This window comes from Neoarius graeffei, chromosome 4 (genome assembly GCF_027579695.1).
Source record: "Neoarius graeffei isolate fNeoGra1 chromosome 4, fNeoGra1.pri, whole genome shotgun sequence".
In the NCBI taxonomy this organism is placed as follows: domain Eukaryota; kingdom Metazoa; phylum Chordata; class Actinopteri; order Siluriformes; family Ariidae; genus Neoarius; species Neoarius graeffei.
In genome coordinates, this window is record NC_083572.1 from 14,983,763 (window position 1) to 15,010,072 (window position 26,310).

General features: G+C 39.9%; 1 protein-coding gene across 1 annotated transcript in view; it reads right to left on the reverse strand.

The window, feature by feature from the left end:
- cacng1a (calcium channel, voltage-dependent, gamma subunit 1a) overlaps positions 1-25,943 on the reverse strand; it is a 59,074-nt gene extending 33,131 nt beyond the window's left edge. Inside the window, exon 1 of the mRNA XM_060918136.1 lies at positions 25,546-25,943. Coding sequence (XP_060774119.1) covers positions 25,546-25,780 — 235 coding nt within the window. The 5' untranslated portion in view covers positions 25,781-25,943. The remainder of the gene's footprint in view (positions 1-25,545) is intronic.
- Between the last annotated feature and the right edge of the window lie 367 nt (positions 25,944-26,310).

Here is a 26,310-nt window from a genome sequence, read left to right on the forward strand (position 1 = left end):
TAAATGCATAGGGGAAATTCAACCACTAAATAATCATCAAACTGTCATGTCAATGACAGAATTCGCATCCAACTACAACTCCTACGAGACACTGTGGCCTACGAACATGGCCACCAAGGACTCCAACTCCAAACACACATGTTCACACACACATGATATATGCCGATCAGCCATAACATTAAAACCACTGACAGGTGAAGTGAATAACCTTGATTATCTCATTACAATGGCACCTGTCAAGAGGTGGGATATATTACGCAGCAAGAAAACAGTCAGTTCTTGAAGTTGATGTGTTGGAAGCAGGAAAAATGGGCAGGCATAAGGATCTGAGTGACTTTGACAAATTGTGATGGCTAGATGACTGGGTCCAAGCATCTCCAAAATGGCACATCTTGTGGGGTGTTCCCGGTATGCAGTGGTTTGTACCTACCAAAAGTGGTCCAAGGAAGGACAGCCGGTGAACCGGCAACAGGGTCATGGGTGTCGAAGGCTGTTAATGTTGTTAAAGTTAATGCTGGGTAAACCAGAAAAGTGTCAACATCAATGTTTTCAGCAGTTTGTGCTACAGTAGTTCTAGGCTTGGATCATATGGGCTAGCCTTTGTGCCCATGCGATTCAATGAGCCTTCGATACTCATGACCCTGTCGCCCATTCGCCAGTTGTTCTTCCTTCCTTTATAGCAGTTTGCCAATGATTACAATCTTTATTAATAAAAAATCATGACATATCATACTTATCCATTCATAGTTACATTTAATGTTGTGAAATATCCATAAAACAAGTTAACCCCTGTTATCACTTACATTATTTCAGCTATAAACACATATAAACTTGCATTAAGTGTCAGAAAGTTATTGCTTTACCTCGCTGGCACTGGACACTCCTTCCAAAAATGATAAATAAGGCTTCATCATGGAAAATGTCATTATATCAACAATTACATAGTCTTATGTATAAAATTCAGGGCAATCATGGCTCAGTGGTTAAGGGTTACTGATCAGAAGGTTACTGGTTCAAGCACCAGCACTGCCAAGTTACCACTGTTGGACCTTTGAGCAAGGCCCTTAACCCTCTCTTCTATCATGTATCATGGCTGACCCCAGCTTCTTAACAAGCTCAGATATGTGGATAAAGAGTTTCACTGTGCTGTAAAGTATGTGTGACAAATAAAGGCTTCTTCTTATGTGCTGCTGTTATAGAAAATTAATCAACACCTCCTGACCAATCAAATTTGGGAATTAGCCATGCTGTGGAATAAATTATATTAACTAATGATGTAAAATTATTTTGTACTATTTATATCCAGCTGGGGGCGGCACGGTGGTGTAGTGGTTAGTGCTGTTGCCTCACAGCAAGAAGGTCCGGGTTCGAGCCCTGTGGCCGGCGAGGGCCTTTCTGTGCGGAGTTTGCATGTTCTCCCCGTGTCCGCGTGGGTTTCCTCCGGGTGCTCCGGTTTCCCCCACAGTCCAAAGACATGCAGTTTAGGTTAACTGGTGACTCTAAATTGACTGTAGGTGTGAATGTGAGTGTGAATGGTTGTCTGTGTCTATGTGTCGGCCCTGTGATGACCTGGCGACTTGTCCAGGGTGTACCCCGCCTTTCGCCCGTAGTCAGCTGGGATAGGCTCCAGCTTGCCTGCAACCCTGTAGAACAGGATAAAGCGGCTAGAGATAATGAGATGATGAGATATCCAGATGGATAGGGTCACACAGATCAAACCAATGCATATGTCTAAGTCGTCTTCTCTATTTTTGGGAATCCAAACTCCACATATCTCCTAGCAATAAAATCACAAGAGTTTATGCATTCGTAAACTTCAACCAGGGAAATATGATCCAGTGTAAGACACTGAACCTGAATGGATATGATCACTCAGCTCAAATCAACACACGTGTCTAAGTCTTCTATTTCATCACTCTATTTTGGGAATCCAAAGTCCACATACCTCCTAGCTGTAAAATAATGAGAGTGTATGCATTCATAAACTTCAAGAAAAGGAAATATGATCCAGAGCAAGACACTGAGCCACTACAACCATCAGCACACACGGGGAACACTGAGGCCTTGAATGCCACAGTATGCATATGTCAATGCATATCAAATCCCTGTCAATACAGCGTGTACTCAAGGCTGCTGACGTGTTAAACCCCAACTATTACAGCTAAACATTTTACGTCTGAGAATGTGATTATAGTGAATTGTCCAAATCAATGGAGCAGATTTAAGTTTTTGTGCTTGATCCATTCCTAAGACTGAACAGAACCACCTCAAGTGACCAAAACACTTTGTCACAATGGGTAAGGTCATGTTTTTTCCACACATTCCAACACAGTTCTAAAACTGCTTTTTACAACATCTTCATTTATCTGTTTTTTTAAAGTACAATCATGGCATACATACTACATGGATATTATTGTAGCTGAACTTGTGCTGAATACAAAAAAGTCATATGACTTTGAAAATACTGCTTAGATTTGTTGAAACTGATAACAAAATCAGAGCATACCAAAATTAGAGTGCCAGAAAATACCCTCAGACTCCAGAGGTTTAAACTCGTGTTGGCCTTCGAGCAGGCCAAGAGTGATAAATTTTTGGTTCCTCCCACTATAAATCAAAATCTGATTTGTTAATTCATCTGTCGCTTCCTACATAAACATGCACTGCCATGGCCTTCTGTCCCGGCAATGAAGTTCTAACCAATGAGTGAGCAGCTCTAAACTCTCCTCAGCCTAGAGACAACAAACAAAAAAAAATTCCACTGGATAACTTGATTTTTTAATGTTTTCAGGACAGTAACCCTTTCATTCCTGAAGCAAATTTGACAGAAAACGAGGCCGAATTAGAAGAGAACAATTTTAATGACATTATGAAAGAATGAAAGCAATTAAAGAATGAAAGAAATCCAGTATAACATTTGAAATGCTGATATCTTTGGGCCTGACGGTTCCCCTCTGTTGTTTAGCTTGTGGAATTGATTCCATTTCAAACCATTAATAGTAGTAAAGGAGGGCCAGGCCATCAGTGCAAGTAGTAGATGTCTAGCTGAAATAATAGTGAGCCAATTTACAGCATGTGAACTCCCCCCCCCCAAACTTGAGATTTCCAACTTTCCCAACCTTACTGGCATCTAAACTTTTATGTCAGTAAGCTCAAACATGAAGCTAAAAAATGGAGCTCAAATGCATCAGTATAATGTTGTTGGAATATTAAGTTATTCTTTCTGAGCCCAACCTGTAAAACAGAATTCAAATGATTGTACCAAGTGATTTTGCTGGATTTCACATAAATGAAGTCATAAGAATAACCTACAACCACCAAACTTTGCCATAACTATAATAATTATTAACTTGTGACTTCCTACAAATTTGCACTCATTAGACTGTGTTAGTGAACCACATCCTTTCTCTTTAATTGGCTGAACCAAATGTAGTTTGTTGTGTAATGGATCCCAGGCTCACAACTCTGCAAAGCAGCATATGCTGGGTGTGGCAACAGCCAATGTAGTCTAGCACACACACTGTTATCTAGCACACACACTGTCGTCTAGGACACACAGTGCATGCTTCTTCAGTTGTATTTCAAGCTCTTATTTCTATTTAAAGGGACATGTGGATTTTCCACATGTCCCTTTTTATGCCACATGGCAGTCTTGAGGAAAAAAAAAGGTATTATTTCTGTTACGAGGAAACGTCCCATTTCACACAGTCTTATGATTTTTCCACTGTTTTGCAGTATTTATCATAAAAATTCAGTGCACTTATAATGTTTCCTTGTTTACCAGTCTTATAATAATTGCCTACAGTGAAAAACAGCCTCCTATTTCAGTCTAAAATAGAAGAATCGATAATGAAGATTCCTCCCCCCAAAACACAGTAGTGCTACCATCTGGGGAATAAATCTAAAGGCAACAAACCAACAAAACCCAATAAGGTCAAACTAAGTGCAGAAATGAATGAGCTGTTTGACAGGAAGTCTTGGATTCCTTCCAAAAAAAGAACACTAATCTAATAAAATGGACATTACAAAAGGTGTCCTGTTTATCGTTTCAGGCAAGACACACATTTTTTAAAACTAAAGTAGCCAGATTAGTTGACTAAAGTGTCACTGTAGCATGTATTTTAGCAGGTTATTTATCAGACATAGGGTACTGCTGGTTACTTGGTTGGTGCATATGTAGGTGGTGGTGGCAGCAGGGGGTGTAATGGTTAGCACTGTCACCTCACAGCAAGAAGGTTCTGGGTTTGAGCCCAGCAACTGATGGGGGCCTTTCTGTGTGGAGTTTGCATGTTCTCCCCGTGTCTGTGTGGGTTTCCTCCAGGTGGTCCAGTTTTCCCCACAGTCCAAAGACATGCAGGTTAGGCTAATTGGTGGCTGTAAATTGACCGTGAATGTGAATGGTTGTTTATCTCTATGTGTCAGCCATGCAATGGCCTGGCAACTTGTCCAGGGTGTACCCCACCTCTCACCCATAGTCAGCTGGGATAGGCTCCAGCTTGTCTGTGACCCTGCACAGGATAAGTGGTTATGGATGATGGATGGATATGTGGGTGGTGATATTTTAATAACATCCCTAGATATATGTTTTGCCAAAGAATTGGCTAAGTGAATCATTGCCCAGTTAATGTGTTCAAGTTTTCTGTGGTATTGTTTGCAAGGTTTTTATTGGCCACCTTCATTGCAACCCGCAATTTTTGCAAAATGTTATGCACTCACCAACACTAAGAATAAATTATACCAGTACTGGGTATTCACTAACCCAAGTTGCATCTATATACTGACAAGACTCTGAGCCTTCACTGGGCTAATTTTGATCTCATATTGGGACAACTCTGGAGCCAATGATTTACTAACAGCATGCCCACATTGTTCCAACACTGACATCAGATTGGCGCAGTACTAACTACATATTGGATCAGCACTAAGCCATGGAGCCTCCATTGAACCAACACTGATCCTTGACTGGCTCAATACTGAGTGGTTGCACAAAGGAAAATCTCCTTAATGTCCCTTAATTTACGGTAGGTAAATGAGGCAATGATGATAGCAATTAACCATTCTGTACTTCAGGTGGAGTAATAAACCAAAGTCTAAGTGCTCTGAAAGCTGTCTCATCATCAGTAAGCCAAGTGAGAAGAACTTGTAATCCTAAATTTGAATAATTGAGCCTTGTACTGTCTTAACATTGTCATTTGATTCAGTGGATTTTCCTGTGTCACTCCATCTGGATATTTTTGTGTGAGTGCAATGCATTTTAATTTCTTGGCAGATCCTGAGCCCAATGACAGACAGACACAGAGAGAGAGAGAGAGAGAGAGAGAGAGAGAGATCCACCATTCTTGTGCCAATGCCTCTCCTGTTCCATCCAAGGCATATGTGAAGGCCTTCATGCTCTGCCTCGAGGCTTGCATCAAGGCTTCTTCTGTTTTGCTGGTTCTGCCCTATGCCATTGCTCCACTCATTGCCAATAACAAAAAAGCAAGGAAGTCATGGCACTGGCCCCTGTTGCCAATGAGATATTCATACCATCCTAGTACCCAGATCTGAGGTGAGTTACCTATGCTGTCTGATGTCTATGCATCAGACTAGGGCCTCTGCCTTTCTGTACTCGGCAAGTTTCCTGAACTGTGTGGATGGCTTTATTGAACTACTGGCTTGTGGGTTCTCTGATCCTCTGGACACCTTCAAAGACAGGTTTTTCAGCTATACGATGTCACATTGGAACCACAGTGCTCTCCAGACTCCATTTCCCAGTATTCACCACAACCTACAAACATGCCCGCCACAGAGTACAAATCAACCAACTCACTACCACAATCCACTTGCAAAGTAATATGCATCTTTGCTACCAGTCATTTATCAAGCCTTAGGATATTGTGATTCTGCTCTTCTAGGTTTGCCTTTGCTAGTTTCTGCCTTTTGATTGTGCCCTCTGATTGTTGCTTGCTCATTGCCTGATATTCTTCCTGATTCTGACTATGGGTTCTTTAGATCCCTTTGCTGACCTGTTAGCGTTCTGCTTTTCTGAACCTCCATGCACCTTTGCTGACTCAATGTAGGGTGAGTTCCAGTTGGCTGCCCTGTACCACAGACCTGCTGCCTGGTGTCTTTGGAGGTCAGTGTGCCCCCTTTTGCTTCTTTGGTACTGTCCCTGGCCTATTATTTTATTCCCTGATTGTGCTTACCTGTTCTGTGTTACTTTCGGATTCATTTCTCGATTTATACCCTGATGGTTATCAAGGTTTTATCATGCATTTACTTTCATTAAATCTGAATCTTATTGTTTGTATTCCTCTAATGACGTTTTCCTGGTTTTGACGCCTGTTTGTTCTGAAAATGATGATTGACTATCTTACATTAAGTCTGTCTATTGGGCTTAGACCCCTGAAATGACTCTGAAAATGATTTTTGGTTTGTCCTTGATGAAATTCTGAGCACTCACACTTCAGTCCTGCTTCAGTCTTGCTTCAGTCTTTTATACATTACAGCTGGTAGGTTCAATTGTGAATGTCAGTCAGCATGTGACAGAAAGCTGGAGCTCAAACCCCTCTTGCATATCTTGCTAGACAGCTGACTATTTGCACAGCCTAAATTTGGGCTTTGGGATTTTATTGCTGTTTCAGCCTGGCTGTATGCAACCATAATTACTTAGCACAAGTTAAAAAGGTTAGACACAGAACATATCCTGTCACACATCACAGAGGAAATAATTTCTATGAAACACTTTTGCAATCCAAGCTATTCCTTTTGATTACAGTCCAAGATTTTCAATTATGTTCCATTTACAGGTCATTCATTTATCAGCTGCTTGAGGCGAAGTGTTGGGATTTGTTGCTCTGTTGAAGTATTTTAAGTTTTATTGAGTGCTACCCTATATCACATAACAAGCCTATTACTAGAGACCTGTGCAGGTCTGAGCTCAGCCTTTGTCTGATTGGGAGATAGAAGCTATGGTACATAAACAGAAAAAATAGCCCGCTGAGAAATACGTCTATGCCAGGATTCGAACCGACATTGCAAAATACATTCTGCTTCTGGACAGCATGCTAGACCACTCAGCCACACAAGATTATGCTAGAAGCTGAGGTTAGGTAACATGAGGCTTATATAGTCTGTGGAATCGTTGCTTGAAGCTGGCATGCCAGTTACATTCTGAAACATGCTCGAACTTGGTTAAACATACACATAAATACAGGTGCCTCTATAGGCTTCAGCCAAAGGTTGAGCCAAAAAGTGTCTTTCATTTTTACTGGCTGAAGATTCAAGAACCTTGAAAATATTATTTACTCTCATATAACAACATTAGTAGGGCAGTACTTGGATGCGGTACAGCTCTGGGTTTGTGCAAATCAATCAATCAGTCAATAGTTTTCTTTTCCATTTGTTTTTCCTCATTGACTGGGGAAAAACATATAGAACAAATTATGCATCCATTATCTGTAACCGCTTATCCTGTGCAGGGTCACGGGCAAGCTGGAGTCTATCCCAGCTGATTATAGGCAAGAGGTGGGGTACACCCTGGACAAGTTGCCAAATCATCACAGAGCTAACACATAGAGGCAAACAACCATTCACACCTACGATCAATTTAGAGCCACTAATTAACCTAACCTGCATGTCTTTGGACTGCAGACATGCACCCAGAGGAAACCCATGCAGACACGGGGAGAACATGCAAACTCCACACAGAAAGGCCCCCAATGGCCACTGGGCTCGAACCCAGAACCTTCTTGCTGCGAGGTTAAAGTGCTAACCACTGCACCACCGTGCCACCCTGTAGAACAAATTAATGGATACAATTCTGTTCACCAGACTACTGTTCCAGTCCATCAGAACAGGCAGCATTAATTAAAGTCTGGTGTACATATATCAAAGGTTGTGGCAAAACTTTGCAACCTTTTTTTTTACATTAACATTTCATTGCAAATCTAACTTTGCTTCCTTTAGTTCCTTCTGAATTTCCTTAAGTATTCCTCCTCTGGCAGTATGTACATCAGGTTAAGAGCTGTTAACTGTCCATATCCGTTGTTCACTTTTCCAGCAAACATTGTGGTTCATTGTAGTCCTCAGTGCTTCCAAATGAACAAGGCTTTGCTCTGATTGACCAACTTGCCTAGACTTCTGGGTCTGATGTGTTTACAGCTAGGATATACAGTGGATATATAAAGTGTACACACCCCGTTAAAATGATAGAAAATTAAAATTTTCTGATGTAAAAAAAATTAGACCACGATAAATAATTTCAAAACTTTTCCCACCTTTAATGTGACCTATAACCTGTACAATTCAATTGAAAAACAAAAAATCTGTTAGGGGGAAAAACATAAAAAATAAAAAAAGTACAATAAGCTGGTTGTATAAAAGTGTGCACACCCTTAAACTAATACTTTGTTGAAGCACCTTTTGATTTAATTACAGCATTCAGTCTTTTTGGGTTCACACCTACCATCAATTAAAATGACTCTGATTAACCCAAATAAAGTTCAGACATTTACTCAGTTGCATCCTCCAGTAAAAGCCAGGGTTCACAGAGACCTTACAAAGCATCAAAGGGATCTCATTGTTGAAAGGTATCAGTCAGGAGAAGGGTACAAAAACATTTCCACGCCATTAGATATACCATGGAGCACAGTGAAGACCGTCATCAAGAAGTGGAGAAAATATGGGACAACAGTGACATTACCGAGAACTGGACATCCCTCCAAAATTGATGAAAAGACAAGATGAAAACTGGTCAGGGAGGCTGCCAAGAGGCCTACAGCAACACTGAAGGAGCTGCAGGAATTTCTGGCAAGTACTGGTTGTGTACTACATGTGACAACAATCTCCTGTATTCTCCATATGTCTGGACTATGAGGTAGGGTCAAAGAAAAACATCCAGGCCCGGCTAAATTTTGAAAAGAAAAATACATCAACTCCCCCAAAAGCATGTGGGAAAATGTGTTATGGTCTGATGAAACCAAGGTTGAACTTTTTGACCACAATTCCAAAAGGTATGTTTGCCACAAAAACAACTCTGCATATCACAGAAAAAAAAAAAAAAACCACCATACCCACGGTGAAGCATGGTGGTGGCAGCATCATGTTTTGGAGTTGTTTTTCTTCAGCTGGAACAGGGGCTTTACTCAAGGTGGAGGGAATTATGAGCAGTTCTAAATACCAGTCAATTTTGGCCCAAAACCTTCAGGTGTCTGCTAGAAAGCTGAAGATGAAGAGGAATTTCATCTGTCAACATGACAATGACCCCAAAAAAGTTTTGGAATGGTCCAGCCAGAGCCCAGACCTAAATCCAATTGAAAATCTGCGGGGTGACCTGAAGAGAGCTGTGCACAAGAGATGCCCTCACAATCTGACAGATTTGGAGCACTTTTTTTTGCAAGGAAGAGTGGGCAAATATTGCCAAGTCTAGATGTGGCAGGCTGATAGACTCCGACCCAAAGAGACTGAATGCTGTAATTAAATCAAAAGGTGCTTCAACAAAGTATTAGTTTAAGGGTGTGCACACTTATGCAACCAGCTTATTATACATTTTTTATTTTTTTATGTTTTTCCCCCTGAACAGATTTGTTTGTTTTTCAGTTGAATTGTACAGGTTATAGGTCACATTAAAGGTGGGAAAAGTTTTGAAATTATTTATCATGGTCTCATTTTTTTTTTTACATCAGAAAAACCTATCATTTTAATGGAGTGTGTACACTATTTATTTCCACTGTAGAAAAAAAAAAACCCTGCTTTGTTTAATGCCACTCCAGGCCAAGTTAAGTCATCAAACCCAAATGATGTTCCTGCCACAAATAATTTTCCCTCTAGTTTAGCTTATCAATGATACTATTGCTGTAAAGGCTCGTTCACAATGCCATCATAAAAGCTCTCCATCTCTATAAACCCTGCCCAAAAGCAGTATATTATGTAGAGTGCATTTTCAGATATTTTCAAAATCGTAATATTTGCTCTGGGAATATTCTAGCAAAGAGAAGTTCCTGGAAACAGTCCTCTCTCATATGACACTGAATGGAATGATACCTGAATGTGGGCAACATCTAAACACTAAGCAGCAGCCTCCAGTCTTTTGGTTTATGAGTCACACATACATTTCTAATAAAATTTGCTTCACAAGAGATAACATAGATGGATGATGGCATAACATTTTTAAATTTTATTTTGTCTGTATTGAAAATGTTGATGTTGTGATTAAGGTGGACTGTGTGTCTATCCATCCATCCATTATCTGTAGCTGCTTATCGTGTTCTACAGGGTCGCAGGCAAGCTGGAGCCTATCCCAGCTGACTATGGGCGAAAGGCGGGGTACACCCTGGACAAGTCGCCAGGTTGTCACAGGACTGACACAGAGACAAACTACCATTCTCACCTACAGTCAATTTAGAACCACCGATTAACCTAACCTGCATGTCTTTGGACTGTGGGGAAAACTGGAGCACCTGGAGGAAACCCACGCAGACACGGGGAGAACATGCAAACTCCACACAGAAAGGCCCTCGCCGGCTGCTAGGCTCAAACCCAGGACCTTCTTGCTGTGAGGCAACAGTGCTAACCACCATGCTGCTAGACTATGTGTCTACGATGACAAAATTTACTTTCACCTTAAAAAAAAGAAGCAAAGCCAGTACAAGTTAAAATATTTGTTCAAGTCGTCTAGTTTAAGATGTAATTACTTTCATTTATGATATAGTTATATAAAGTTTTAGTAGCTGCAGATTTTTTTTTAATATGATGGACCAAAATTTTCTTGAATATGAGGGACCAAACTTAGGCTCATGGTGGATCCTCATGATGGAAGCTTAGGAAAACTGTATCAGGCAGAAACAAACCCTGGATGGGAAGCCAGTCCATCGAAGGGTGCCAAGCATACACACATTCGCGCAATTATTCACACCTAGGGGCAATTTAGTGTAGCCAGTTTAACTACATGGATGTTTTTGGGAGGAAACCACAAAAAAAAATGGGGAGAACATGCACACAGACAGGAAACTGAGCTCGTCAATCATGGAGCTGTGAGATGGCAATGCTTCAGGTTGATCTAACACGCCTCCTCCTTCCCTTCAGTGTTTCCTCCAAAGCAATACCACCAAAACACATACAGGCCAAATATCTGAACACTATGATGCAAGAGGGGAAGAGGGGCCTGACGAAATTGACAGGCATGATGAAAGCCAGATACCTCCTTGTCCTGATAGGCTGGAAATGAGTGGATATATATTTTTTGAAATCTCATGTTTTGTAGAGTTTGTGGTGCTTCTGTGGGACTTCTGAGTTATACTGACTGAAATTATATCGACAGGTGCCAGGTTGTGAGGAGAACTTTGCCTTTAGACTGTAAGGATCTGTTAGCAGTTCCAGACTCTCATCACTCACGCCATTAAAAATATCCTGAAGTTAAATTTAAATTTAATTAGGCAAATTTAGACATTTACAATTTGAAAGAAAAAGAGAAAATGTTTATCATTTTCAAATTGTGGAGAATTGAATTCCCAGACATGTTTCAGGTGGTTTCTGAGTACCATGTGCTAACAGCATTGCATTCATGACAGTGGCTTGCCATGGCACCAGGGACGGTGCTAGAGCCAGTTGACATATTGTGATTAAGCCCTGTAAGCCCATCCTCAGGGCCACCCACACTCAACTAATCATCCCTAATGATACACCCACTGAGAGATAACCCCTAGAGTATATTATGTTGAATTACTGAGATCACCAAGTTGTTAAATTTGCAAACATACAACATCCTCTACATTCAATTCGGAACCTGTACATGTTAATAAAGGAATTTACATGCCTGGCCATGAATGACACTGAGTTTACTTTTGAGGGGGAGCTCTGGGGACTGTGAACAAAACACACAGCTGACCTCTGGAAGTATAATTTAATGGAATTGTAAATATATGTGACATAATAATAAGAAAATTGAAGATGATATAATAGTTTCACACTGCTTTATAGAGCAAGGCCTCATTCAAAACTGTCCAATATTTCCTTCTGTTGTTAAACTGTGCTTAAATATTTCATCATGAAAGCAGCACATGTTGATTTTGCTAGTTGCATCATGTAAGTTTTATCTGTCAGAACAGAATAAGTCTACAGTTTGGCATAATTTCCAAAACAAAAAAGAAGAACTCAACTACAAGTCCAACAGTTTCTCACAGTTCTCGCAAAATCAAACAAGATTGAAGTTTACATGCACGCCATTGGTGCATCGCATTTCTAGCTCATTTAAAAAGCTACACTGACGAACAAAGAAAGACACTGCAATATGCAGATGCAGTACCTGGTTTAATAAAATAGATTACGATGAGCTTTATTGTCCTTTCATTTAGCTACAAATTAGTCCACGGTCGCAGCTAGCTTATTGTTAGATTTGTAAGGTTTGGCGGTGAAGGTTGGCAAGATTAGAAGAACCTTTTCATATTTTTCTGGTTATAATTGTTTTTGTATTTTGTCATTCATGTGTGAGAAACAGAAACTATAGTCTTTTCAATGTACCCATGTATGAATGCATTATTCAATATTCTCACTCGTGAGGATATCAATGAATTGCTTTGATAAATTTTTGCACTTTTTGTTTGTGAATGTGTCGATATAATAAAAAGAAAATCACACATTGGTTTGAAGGTATGAAGTTTATCTTCTCGTGTTGAAAACTCATATTTTTCATACGAAATGCATCACGGATCTGAGTGACATATTTAAATAATATTGGCTGGAGTTGAGTCATATATCAGATATAGTCCATTCAGCTAGCATGATACTGAACGAGTCGAAGATGAGTCACGAGAGCATGATAGCACGAGTCGAAGACAAGCCATTATTATTATTATTATTATTATTATTATTATTATTATTATTATACATACGTATATGATGGAACAATCATAGATACCTTTTGGGTGTTCAACACGTCTTTCTCTTTCAAAATTCTCTTAAAATCTTCCATATTTAACGAAGCAAACCTGGCAGCCATGTTTGTTTACAAATTGTCAAAGTTTTACATCTCCGACGTGTCTCTTTTCCAGTTTTTCGATGTCTGTTGGTATGTTTTTCTCTTGTAAATATGCATGAAGAATATCTAATGAAGTTTTTGTAGCCTTTCAGGTATTCAGTGTGTCTTTCTTTTCCCCGGCGAACAAAGAAATGGTTCTGGCATGCAGAAAGAAAGAAAACTTTCTCACTGGACATGTGACATCATCTTGTCTTGACAATGTGCAATATCGCAAACCATATTCAATGCTCATTCTCCATTGGGTAGACTGACGTAATACACACAGGATAAGCGATATGCTAACAATATTGCATGCTATCAAACCAAATGAATGAAAACTGCTAGAAGGGAAAAGAATACATGTTTTTATTCCATCGAAAAAGTGTCCTGTATGTATAATAATCACCGATATTTCACTCCGATGACGTCACTCCCAGTGTTTTCTCGCTGACTAGACACGAGTTGTCAAAATGGCAAACCAGATCAAAATTAAAATTCTTTTGATTTACTTGTGTATTTTTTTGTGTATGTGTTCATATCATATAATGAACGTTACATGGTAGCACGAAGATATGAAGTTTATCTTCTCATGTTGAAAAATATATCACTCGCTCGCTTCGCTCATTCGTGATATATACATTCATCATTTGAAGATGAACTTCATATCTTCATGCCACCGTGTAATATCCTCACTCTCTGTCCAACATGAGTATTTTTTAAAAATGTGTTAATTAGATTTTTAAAAAATACAGCTTGTGTACATTTGTACAGCACAAGATGCATATTTCCTGATTGTCTCAATCAGCCACAATTCTCATTCATTTCAGTGTTTAAAAAAGTTGTGAGGATGATGAGGAAGTATTACCACACAAAATAATTGTCTGATCTAGGAAAAATGTTATACTAAATGAAATTTCGCAGGAAATGAAGTTTTGTTTAGGCACAAAGTATGCAGGAAGAGGTCACTTTACTTGTTGTGGTTGGGGGAAGTTGAAAAACAGATGGCTAATTATGACTGGTGCTTTGGTAGACCTGTTGTCACCTCTAACAAATATAGTCTCAGCTACAAGAAATTGGCATAACCTCAAAAATCTCTCAGCCAGAAAACAATAACAACAGCAGCTGAACATTGTTCTTTCTTTTGTAGTCTATAGCTAATATTAAGATGCTAATCATGAGTTGACAGGGGTTTTAAGGTCAGGGCAATCGCTTGTTAAGAGTTAAATTAAACCCTCATAGAACAGAAAATTAGAAAACATGATATCAACTTGGAGAACTCAGTATATCAATTTAACATCACTGTTTGCAACCCCTGCTTTTTCTGATCAGACCAAAAACACTCCTTATTTGCAGACCCTTTTTTTTTCTTGGCTTTTTCAGGTCTATCACTGACCTTTTCCCTCTTTTATATCCTGTCTGTCTCGATTGTCATCTATTTCATCTTTTTTTTATCTCTGTCTGCTCTCTTTGTGTCTGTTTCACTTGCCTGTCTGCATTTTTGCCTGTCTGTCGTAATACAGGATGAATTCCTGTGAAAATCCTGCATCATTTAACACCCATGCTCGAAGCAAGGACCCTTGATGTTTTGTCTGTTAAAGGAATTTTCTGATCTGTCTGTGAACCTGAAGCTTATTAGATATAATGTAAAAGTGTGTTTTTTTCCATAGTAAGTACTGCTGAAGTTTTCATTTAAGTTAAATTCATTATATTACAGGCATTTAGTAGGCACTCTTATCCAGAGCAACATACAACACACCCAGTGCAGCCTGGAGAGCATTTGGGGTTCGGTGCCTTGCTCAGGGGCATGTCAGCACTTCCTGCTGGTTGAGGGAATTGAACAGGCAACCATTAGGCCATGACTTCTTACCTAAATGACTCTTTTTTTTTTTTTTGCTGAAGATTTGCAAAAGTGTTTTGACTCCACTCCATCCAATTTAATTTAAAACCTGAGAAATCCAGGATTATCCTAAAAGTTCTTTATCGCTAGGAACTACTATAGCAGGCTCTCATTGGAGACTCATTAAACCCTGTATCTCAACACAGCTGCTGTTTTAAAATCCCATATATCTTATAGCACTGTTATAATCTCTGAAACAAACAGATCAATCTTATTCAATTATACAACAGTCAAGCCTCCACCTATTGTAATCCACAAAGCTGGATAATAACAAAACTCTGGTTATAAGTATGGGTCAGAGCATGCACTGCCTGTCAGATGTCTTTTAGCTCTGCTTTCAAAGGGTTAAATATAAAAGGAGAGCAGCCAAGTTTGGGATAAAAGTCGGCTTTGGTAGTACATTAGTGGAGCGCAGAGATACGCTACAGTTCGGAAACCCAAGCCACATGGTAATTCATGTTTTACTTCACACAAGCAACCGACATAGCTTGAGTGAAATGTAGCTTAAAGGGGAACAGAGGGCAATATATAGAGTAAATATAACAATAAAACACACATTAACGAACCTTATTCAAGACTTACAAAAGTTTTTTGTTCTAAGGTTGGAAAGTTATAGTGTTTTGAAAGCAGCTCGAGCAAACTATTTCCGCAGTTTGAACAGCCCGCCATGATATTAATTTTATCCAATCAGAATGCACGTTCATTTTCTCTGCGTAACACTCATGATGTATGTATGTGCCCAGTTGTGTTGGCTCATTGAGGTTGGGAATAGCACGTGTGAAATACCTGTTTCTGCCTCTTGCGACGATTTCGCAAGTCCATGGGTGGCGCCTATCTCATTGCAGCAAATAAATTCTGCTGGACTCGTGAGCAACTCCACGTTACATTTTCCGCACGAGCACCACGCCGTGTCACCTGCACGCAGACGCTCTGCCCCACGCTCGCTATGCCCATGGTCAGCATCAGTCTCATCCTCGCCGTCATCCGAGCCTTCTTCTCTTATTTCATCACCGGAGTCAAGAGTACCTCTCCTAGGTTCAAACTGGTACCCTTCTAAGCCATAGCCTGCTTGCAGTGTGTCTTGCGGGATCTCTTCGTATGATTCGACAGAGCTGTCGCTTTCACTTGATGCGCCCGACGCCATGATTACACACTTATCTCCTCTATTTCGGAGAGTTCCGCTAGTGCAGTGGGTAGCACTGACGTCACGGTCTTTTAAAAATGGCGACTCTTGTGCTGTTTAGCATATAAAGTATTATATTTACAATTACCAAGATATTTCGTTGTTTTCTAGTATATAAATTTGATAGAATACTTAAGAATACGTTACTTTGTCACATCAGCAACTGTATATATTATATTTGGTACCCCTTTAATATTGAAAGTATAAATTGTAATGTGCCAGGACCATAGTTTGAGATTGTCAGCTGAACCTTCATGTTACACGCTACTGTGTGTGCATTGGATTTAGACCACCCAAAGAAGCCTATTTGCTTCCTCTAATGCAGTCTACTCAGTGCACGGATGAAAGGTTATGCCTCCACATTGCCCAGATGTCTGCAGCTTCATTACAGGTTTGATATCTGTGACCTAAATAATAATGAATCACAGAATCAACAACCTGCAGACCTGTAAAGAAGCAACAGTTTCAAACATGCTAGCAATTCTTACTATAAAACATTAGCTTTTTAGAAAAACACCAGACACCCGCTGTATGAGTGCAAGCCACGCCATTAATGGTCCATGTGCATATGAGCAATATGTTTACTACGTATAATTATAATACTGAAACCCAGCTCTAAATCTGTGCCCAAAATTTGTAAAGAAATTACTGTTATTTCCCTCATATATTTACAGTTTTTATTCTTCCATTGCACTTTGTCTCAATTCATGTGTGGAAACAAGACGACATTTTGTTTCCTAGACATTTAAAGAATGTGTTCATCTACACTGATGACTTCAAATATAGTCATGTAAATTCAGTATTTATACTCACTAAGGGATTTACACTTTGCCCCACACTTACCCCAAATCAGCTCAGTCAATTAGATCATAAATATATTTATTATATAATAGATGTGAGTGCTTTACTGGGAAATATGTGACTTGTATTTTTTATATGAGCTACATCCGGGACTTTGAATAACATATTTTCCAATATCCTCACTCGTGAGGGTATCAATGAATTGTTTTGATAAATTTGGGTACTTTTTGTTTGTGAATGTGTCTATGTAATCAAAAGAAAATCACACGTTGGCTTGAAGATATGAATTTTGTCTTCTCATGTTGAAAAATTCACATTTTTCATATGAAATACATCGTAGCTCTGAGTGACATATTTAAATAATACAACCCCGATTCCAAAAAAGTTGGGACAAAGTACAAATTGTAAATAAAAACGGAATGCAATAATTTACAAATCTCAAAAACTGATATTGTATTCACAATAGAACATAGACAACGTATCAAATGGCGAAAGTGAGACATTTTGAAATTTCATGCCAAATATTGGCTCATTTGAAATTTCATGACAGCAACACATCTCAAAAAAGTTGGGACAGGGGCAATAAGAGGCTGGAAAAGTTAAAGGTGCAAAAAAGGAACAGCTGGAGGACCAAATTGCAACTCATTAGGTCAATTGGCAATAGGTCATTAACATGACTGGGTATAAAAAGAGCATCTTGGAGTGGCAGCGGCTCTCAGAAGTAAAGATGGGAAGAGGACCACCAATCCCCCTAATTCTGCGCCGACAAATAGTGGAGCAATATCAGAAAGGAGTTCGACAGTGTAAAATTGCAAAGAGTTTGAACATATCATCTACAGTGCATAATATCATCAAAAGATTCAGAGAATCTGGAAGAATCTCTGTGCGTAAGGGTCAAGGCCGGAAAACCATACTGGGTGCCTGTGATCTTCGGGCCCTTAGACGGCACTGTATCACATACAGGCATGCTTCTGTATTGGAAATCACAAAATGGGCTCAGGAATATTTCCAGAGAACATTATCTGTGAACACAATTCACCGTGCCATCCACTGTTGCCAGCTAAAACTCTATAGTTCAAAGAAGAAGCCGTATCTAAACATGATCCAGAAGTGCAGACGTCTTCTCTGGGCCAAGGCTCATTTAAAATGGACTGTGGCAAAGTGGAAAACTGTTCTGTGGTCAGACAAATCAAAATTTGAAGTTCTTTATGGAAATCAGGGACGCCGTGTCCTTCGGACTAAAGAGGAGAAGGACGACCCAAGTTGTTATCGGCGCTCAGTTCAGAAGCCTGCATCTCTGATGGTATGGGGTTGCATTAGTGCATGTGGCATGGGCAGCTTACACATCTGGAAAGACCCCATCAATGCTGAAAGGTATATCCAGGTTCTAGAGCAACATATGCTCCCATCCAGACGACATCTCTTTCAGGGAAGACCTTGCATTTTCCAACATGACAATGCCAAACCACATACTGCATCAATTACAGCATCATGGCTGCGTAGAAGAAGGGTCTGGGTACTGAACTGGCCAGCCTGCAGTCCAGATCTTTCACCCATAGAAAACATTTGGCGCATCATAAAACGGAAGATACGACAAAAAAGACCTAAGACAGTTGAGCAACTAGAATCCTACATTAGACAAGAATGGGTTAACATTCCTATCCCTAAACTTGAGCAACTTGTCTCCTCAGTCCCCAGACATTTACAGACTGTTGTAAAGAGAAAAGGGGATGTCTCACAGTGGTAAACATGGCCTTGTCCCAACTTTTTTGAGATGTGTTGTTGTCATGAAATTTAAAATCACCTAATTTTTCTCTTTAAATGATACATTTTCTCAGTTTAAACATTTGATATGTCATCTATGTTCTATTCTGAATAAAATATGGAATTTTGAAACTTCCACATCATTGCATTCCATTTTTATTTACAATTTATTCTTTGTCCCAACTTTTTTGGAACCGGGGTTGTATTGGCTGGCTTTTTTTCGTGGTATGGCATATATATTCCATTCAGCTAGCATGATCTAGAAGATGAGTGCTCGCTGAATGGAATATATCTGATAGACCATGAAAAAAAGCCAGCTAATATTCTTCTGCTTATTATTATTATTATTATACATACACACTCTGTTCATATCAGCATACTCACCTTCCAGCTGGTGTAGTGTTCAGCAGTAGTGTTAGCGAAGGCCAACGCTAGCGCAGTAAAGCCAGTGCTATTGAGAACAAGTAGCACGGGCTAATGACTGAGAAACTAAGATTTCTGTCTCCAGACTCTTCTTCCATGCACACTCGCCACAGTATTTTTCAGTGAGACTTAAGTATTCATTACTCTGTGTAATTTACTGAGTTACTTTTAAAATCAACATCGACAACTACACACAACATAGCTACCTGGCAGCCAAAATTCTCTCAAAATCTTCTGTTTTTAATGAAGCAAACCTGATGGCCATGTTTATTTACAAATTGTCACAGTCACTCAGTAGCACAGAAGTTTTATATCTCTGACATGTCTCTTTTCCAGTTTTTCGATGTCCATTGGTACGTATGTTTTTCTCTTGTAAATATGAATGAAGGATACTTAATGAAGTTTTGGTAGCCTTTTGGGTGTTCAACGCATCTTTCTCTTTCCCAATGGACAAAGAAGTGGTTCTGTGCATACGCAGCAGAAAACCCTTTCATTGGATATTCGCATCAGCTCTGACATGTGATGTCATGTTGTCTTGACAACATGCAATATCGTAAACCATATTCAATGCTCATTCTCCATTGAGTAGAGTGACATAATACATGTAGGATAAACGATACACTAACAATATTGCATGCTATCAAACCAAATGAATGAAACCCACTAGAAGGGAATAGAATACATGTTTTTATTCCATCGAAAAAGTGTCCTGTATGTATTATAATTCCCGACATTTTACTCCGATGACGTCACTCCTGGTGTTTTCCCACTGACTAAACACGCGTCGCTAAAATGGCGAACTGGTTCAAAATTAAAATTCTTTTGATTAGCTTGCATATCTTTTTGTGTGGATGTGTTCATATCATATAAAGAATATTACACAGTCACGCAAAGATACAAAGTTTTTCTTCTCATGTGGAAAAATATATCACTCATTTGCACTGCTCATTTGAAATATACATTCACCACTTGAAAATAAACATTATATCTTCACACCACCATGTAATATCCTCTATACACAGTGAGGCAAAAAAGTATTTAGTCAGCCACCAATTGTGCAAGTTCTCCCACTTAGAAAGATGAGAGAGGCCTGTAATTTTCATCATACCGTAGGTACACTTCAACTATGAGAGACAGAATGGGGGGAAAGAATCCAGGAAATCACATTATAGGATTTTTAATGAATTAATTGGTAAATTCCTCGGTAAAATAAGTATTTGGTCACTTACAAACAAGCAAGATTTCTGGCTCTCACAGACCTGTAACAACTTCTTTAAGAGGCTCCTCTGTCCTCCACTCGTTACCTGTATTAATGGCACCTGTTTGAACTCGTTATCAGTATAAAAGACACCTGTCCACAACCTCAAACAGTCACACTCCAAACTCCACTATGGCCAAGACCAAAGAGCTGTCAAAGGACACCAGAAACAAAATTGTAGACCTGCGCCAGTCTGGGAAGACTGAATCTGCAATAGGTAAGCAGCTTGGTGTGAAGAAATCAACTGTGGGAGCAATTATTAGAAAATGGAAGACATACAAGGCCACTGATAATCTCCCTCGATCTGGGTCTCCACGCAAGATCTCACCCCGTGGGGTCAAAATGATCACAAGAACGGTGAGCAAAAATCCCAGAACCACACAGGGGGACCTAGTGAATGACCTGCAGAGACCTGGGACCAAAGTAACAAAGGCTACCATCAGTAACACACTACGCCGCCAGGGACTCAAATCCTGCAGTGCCAGACGTGTCCCCCTGCTTAAGCCAGTACTTGTCCAGGCCCGTCTGAAGTTTGCTAGAGAGCATTTGGATGATCCAGAAGAGGATTGGGAGAATGTCATATGGTCAGATGAAACCAAAATAGAACTTTTTGGTAAAAACTCAACTTCTTGTGTTTGGAGGAGAAAGAATGCCGAGTTGCATCCAAAGAACACCGTACCTACTGTGAAGCATGGGGGTGGAAACATCATGCTTTGGGGCTGTTTTTCTGCAAAGGGACCAGGACGACTGATCCGTGTAAAGGAAAGAATGAATGGGGCCATGTATCGTGAGATTTTGAGTGAAAACCTCCTTCCATCAGCAAGGGCATTGAAGATGAAACGTGGCTGGGTCTTTCAGCATGACAATGATCCCAAACACACCGCCCGGGCAACGAAGGAGTGGCTTCATAAGAAGCATTTCAAGGTCCTGGAGTGGCCTAGCCAGTCTCCAGATCTCAACCTCATAGAAAATCTTTGGAGGGAGTTGAAAGTCCATGTTGCCCAGCGACAGCCCCAAAACATCACTGCTCTAGAGGAGATCTGCATGGAGAAATGGGCCAAAATACCAGCGACAGTGTGTGAAAACCTCGTGAAGACTTACAGAAAACGTTTGACCTCTGTCATTGCCAACAAAGGGTATGTAACAAAGTATTGAGATGAACTTTTGTTATTGACCAAATACTTATTTTCCACCATAGTTTGCAAATAAATTCTTTAAAAATCAGACAATGTGATTTTCTGGATTTTTTTTTCTCATTTTGTCTCTCATAGTTGAGGTATACCTATGATGAAAATTACAGGCCTCTCTCACCTTTTTAAGTGGGAGAACTTGCACAATTGGTGACTGACTAAATACTTTTTTGCCCCACTGTACTTCTTTATATATGCTACCTCTGACTACAATTCTTCGTAAACAAGGTTTTCGCTTCCTCTGCAAGCCTGATGTAGCTACAGGATAAGCTAATATCGCTAGAACTAATAGAAGTCCATCATACCCAAAATCCTTAGAGTAAATATCTGTCCTCAGATTGCATCCAGTTATTCAGTAATAATACACAGACATGCTAATGTTTGCATAGTATGTCTGTAAATACACAGTATTACCTAAAGTAAGCAATACTAAAAGATAAATACATGAATAGGAAACATAGAATGGCTATGTAAATGTACTACCCCTGCTGCTTTACAAAATTTCTAACTTTAAAATCTGATTACTAACCTGAACATATTGTTTAAAGCAAGTATAGATAAACAATAGTGTCGCTAATATTAATTTTGCTATGCAAGACATATTTTATATATACAGTGGGGACAATAAGTATTTGATACACTATCGATTTTGCAAGTTTTCCCACTTACAAAGAATGGAGAGGTCTGTAATTATCGTAGGTACACTTCAACTGTGAGAGACAGAATCTAAAAAAATCCAGAAAATCACACTGTATGATTTTCAAAATAATTAATTTGTATTTTATTGCATGAAATAAGTATTTGATACAATAGAAAAACAGAACTTAATATTTGGTACAGAAACCTTTGTTTACAATTACAGAGGTCAGACGTTTCCTGTAGTTCTTGACCAGGTTTGCACACACTGCAGCAGGGATTTTGGCCCACTCCTCCATACAGATCTTCTCCAGAACTTTCAGGTTTTGGGACTGTCACTGGGCAACATGGAGTTTCAGCTTCCTCCTAATTTTCTATCGGGTTCAGGTCTGGAGACTGGCTAGACCACTCCAGGACCTTGAAATGCTTCTTACGGAGCCACTCCTTAGTTGCCCTGGCTGTGTATTTCGGGTCATTGTCATGCTGGAAGACCCAGCCACGACCCATCTTCAATGCTCTTACTGAGGGAAGGAGGTTGTTGCCCAAAATCTCGCGATACATGGCCCCATCCATCCTCCCCTCAATATGGTGCAGTCGTCCTGTCCCCTTTGCAGAAAAGCACCCCCAAAGTATGATGTTTCCACCCCCATGCTTCATGGTTGGGATGGTGTTCTTGGGGTTGTACTCATCCTTCTTCCCCCCAAATACGGCGAGTGGAGTTTATACCAAAAAGCTCTATTTTGGTCTCATCTGACCACATGACCTTCTCCCATGCCTCCTCTGGATCATCCAGATGGTCATTGGCAAACTTCAGATGGGTCTGGACATGTGCTGGCTTGAGCAAGGGGACCTTGCGTGCGCTGCAGGATTTTAATCCGTGACAGCGTAGTATGTTACTAATGGAAATCTTTGAGACTGTGGTCCCAGTTCTCTTCAGGTCATTGATCAGGTCTTCCCGTGTAGTTCTGGGCTGATCCCTCACCTTTCTCATGATCATCGATACCCCAAGAGGCGAGATCTTGCATGGAGCCCCAGACCAAGGGAGATTGACAGTCATCTTGAGTTTCTTCCATTTTCTAATAATTCCACCAACAGTTGTTGCCTTCTCACCAAGCTGCTTGCCTATTGTCCTGTAGCCCATCCCAGCCTTGTGCAGGTCTACAATTTTGTCCCTGGTATCCTTAGACAGCTCTTTGGTCTTGCCCATGGTGGAGAGGTTGGAGTCTGATTGATTGAATGTGTGGACAGGTGTCTTTTATACAGGTAACGAGTTCAAAAAGGTGCAATTAATACAGGTAATGAGTGGAAAATAGGATGGCTTCTTAAAGAAAAACTAACAGGTCTGTGAGAACCAGAATTCTTGCTGGTTGGTGGGTGATCAAATACTTATTTCATGCAATAAAATGCAAATTAATTATTTAAAAATCATACAATGTGATTTTCTGGATTCTTTTTTAGGTTCTGTCTCTCACAGTTGAAGTGTACCTACGATAAAAATTACAGATCTCTCCATTCTTTGTAAGTGGGAAAACTTGCAAAATCGGCAGTGTATCAAATACTTATTTTCCCCACTGTATATACTGTGTGTGTGTGTGTGTGTGTGTGTATACACAGTGGTGCTTGAAAGTTTGTGAACCCTTTAGAATTTTCTATATTTCTGCATAAATATGACCTAAAACATCATCAGATTTTCACACAAGTCCTAAAAGTAGATAAAGAAAACCCAGTTAAACAAATGAGACAAAAATATTATACTTGGTCATTTATTTATTGAGGAAAATTATCCAATATTACATATCTGTGAGTGGCAAAAGTATGTGAACCTTTTGCTTTCAGTATCTGGTGTGACCCCCTTGTGCAGCAATAACTGCAATTAAATGTTTCCAGTAACTGTTGATCAGTCCTTCACACGGGCTTGGAGGAATTTTAGCCCATTCCTCCGTTCAGAACAGCTTCAACTCTGGGATGCTGGTGGGTTTCCTCACATGAGCTACTCGCTTCAGGTCCTTCCATAGCATTTTGATTGGATTAAGGTCAGGACATTGACTTGGCCATTCCAAAACATAACTTTATTCTTCTTTAACCATTCTTTGGTAGAACAACTTGTGTGCTTAGGGTCGTTGTCTTGCTGCATGACCCACCTTCTCTTGAGATTCAGTTCATGGACAGATGTCCTGACATTTTCCGTGAGAATTTGCTGGTGTAATTTAGAATTCATTGTTCCATCAATGATGGCAAGCTGTCCTGGCCCAGATGCAGCAAAACAAGCCCAAACCATGATACTACCACCACCATGTTTCACAGATCGGATAAGGTTCTTATGCTGGAATGCAGTGTTTTCCTTTCTCCAAACATAACACTTCTCATTTAAACAAAAAAGTTTTATTTTGGTCTCATCTGTCTGCAAAACAGTTTTCCAATAGTCTTCTGGTTTGTCCACGTGATCTTTAGCAAACTGCAGATGAGCAGCAATGTTCTTTTTGGAGAGCAGTGGTTTTCTCCTTGCAACCCTGCCATGCACACCATTGTTGTTCAGTGTTCTCCTGATGGTGGACTCATGAACATTAACATTAGCCAATGTGAGAGAGGCCTTCAGTTGCTTAGAAGTTACCCTGGGGTCCTTTGTGACCTCGCCAACTATTACATGCCTTGCTCTTGGAGTGATGTTTGTTGATCGACCACTCCTGGGGAGGGTAACAATGGTCTTGATTTTCCTCCATTTGTACACAATCTGTCTGACTGTGTATTGGTGGAGTCTAAACTCTTTAGAGATGGTTTTGTAACCTTTCCCAGCCTGATGAGCATCAACAACGCTTTTTCTAAGATCCTCAGAAATCTCCTTTGTTCATGTCATGATACACTTCCACAAACATGTGTTGTGAAGATCAGACTTTGATAGATCCCTGTTCTTGAAATAAAACAGGGTGTCCACTCACACCTGATTGTCATCCCATTGATTGGAAACACCTGACTCTAATTTTACCTTCAAATTAACTGCTAATCCTAGAGGTTCACATACTTTTGCCACTCACAGATATGTAATATTGGATCAGTTTCCTCAACAAATAAATGACCAAGTATAATATTTTTGTCTCATTTGTTTAACTGGGTTCTCTTTATCTAGTTTTAGTACTTGTGTGAAAATCTGATGATGTTTTCGGTCATATTTATGGAGAAATATAGAAAATTCTAAAAGGTTCACAAAATTTCAAGCACCACTGTGTGTGTGTGTGTGTGTGTGTGTGTGTGTGTATATATATATATATATATATATATATATATATATATATATATATATATATATAGAGAGAGAGAGAGAGAGAGAGATGGTAAACATAAGAGCAACCTATATACAAAACATGAAAACATGAATAATTCATCTTTTGCTCCAACAAGACTTACATCCTGGCAGACTGAGCGGTCCACATCCTTTCCCCAAAGTTTCTGGATCCTCGATGTAAATGTGCTTCTTGCAGAGCCTCCACAAGCCGAAATGGGCTGCCTCACAAGTACTGTTTACACTGTCCACTTTGTGGCTTAACACAGCCCAATGATCCGTCACCACGGCTGTGAACATACACACTATGCCTATCAGGATGACCACAAATGTGATCTTCACTTTTGTACTCTTTTGCATGGTGCCTCACAGGTTTCCTGTTCTTCCGTGCTCTGCTTCTCGCGAAGTAAACACAACTGGCCCACGTTAAGTTGGCCTAGCGTATGTTCTTGGGATGAGTAGGGTGTATATGGTCAGCTTGGTCCTGGTGGAGGTCTTTACTTGGATAATCTCACTGTAGCAGTGTGCATGAGGACTGAGAATGAGAGCCAAATGGCAGTGGCATAGATTTACACAGGGAGTGGGCCTGTGAAGCAGCCTGCAGCTGTTGAGGTACATCAGAAAAGTTGATGACCATATGGGCTGTCTCATATGTGTGAGCCTTAGGGAGGGGACAGGGAGTGAGCCGAACTTCTATAAATGTGTGGTGAATCAAGGAGCCAGCCTCTGTTGGCCTCTCAGATTTCATAAGTGTGGGCAGGGGTGTGACTGCTCAAATCCAAGATAAGCTCAACACGAAGAAATACATAAATAAAAGTGGAAAATCCACCATACTACTACTACTACTACTATTTACACATTTTTTCCTCACTTCTGTGTGTGGATAGGTT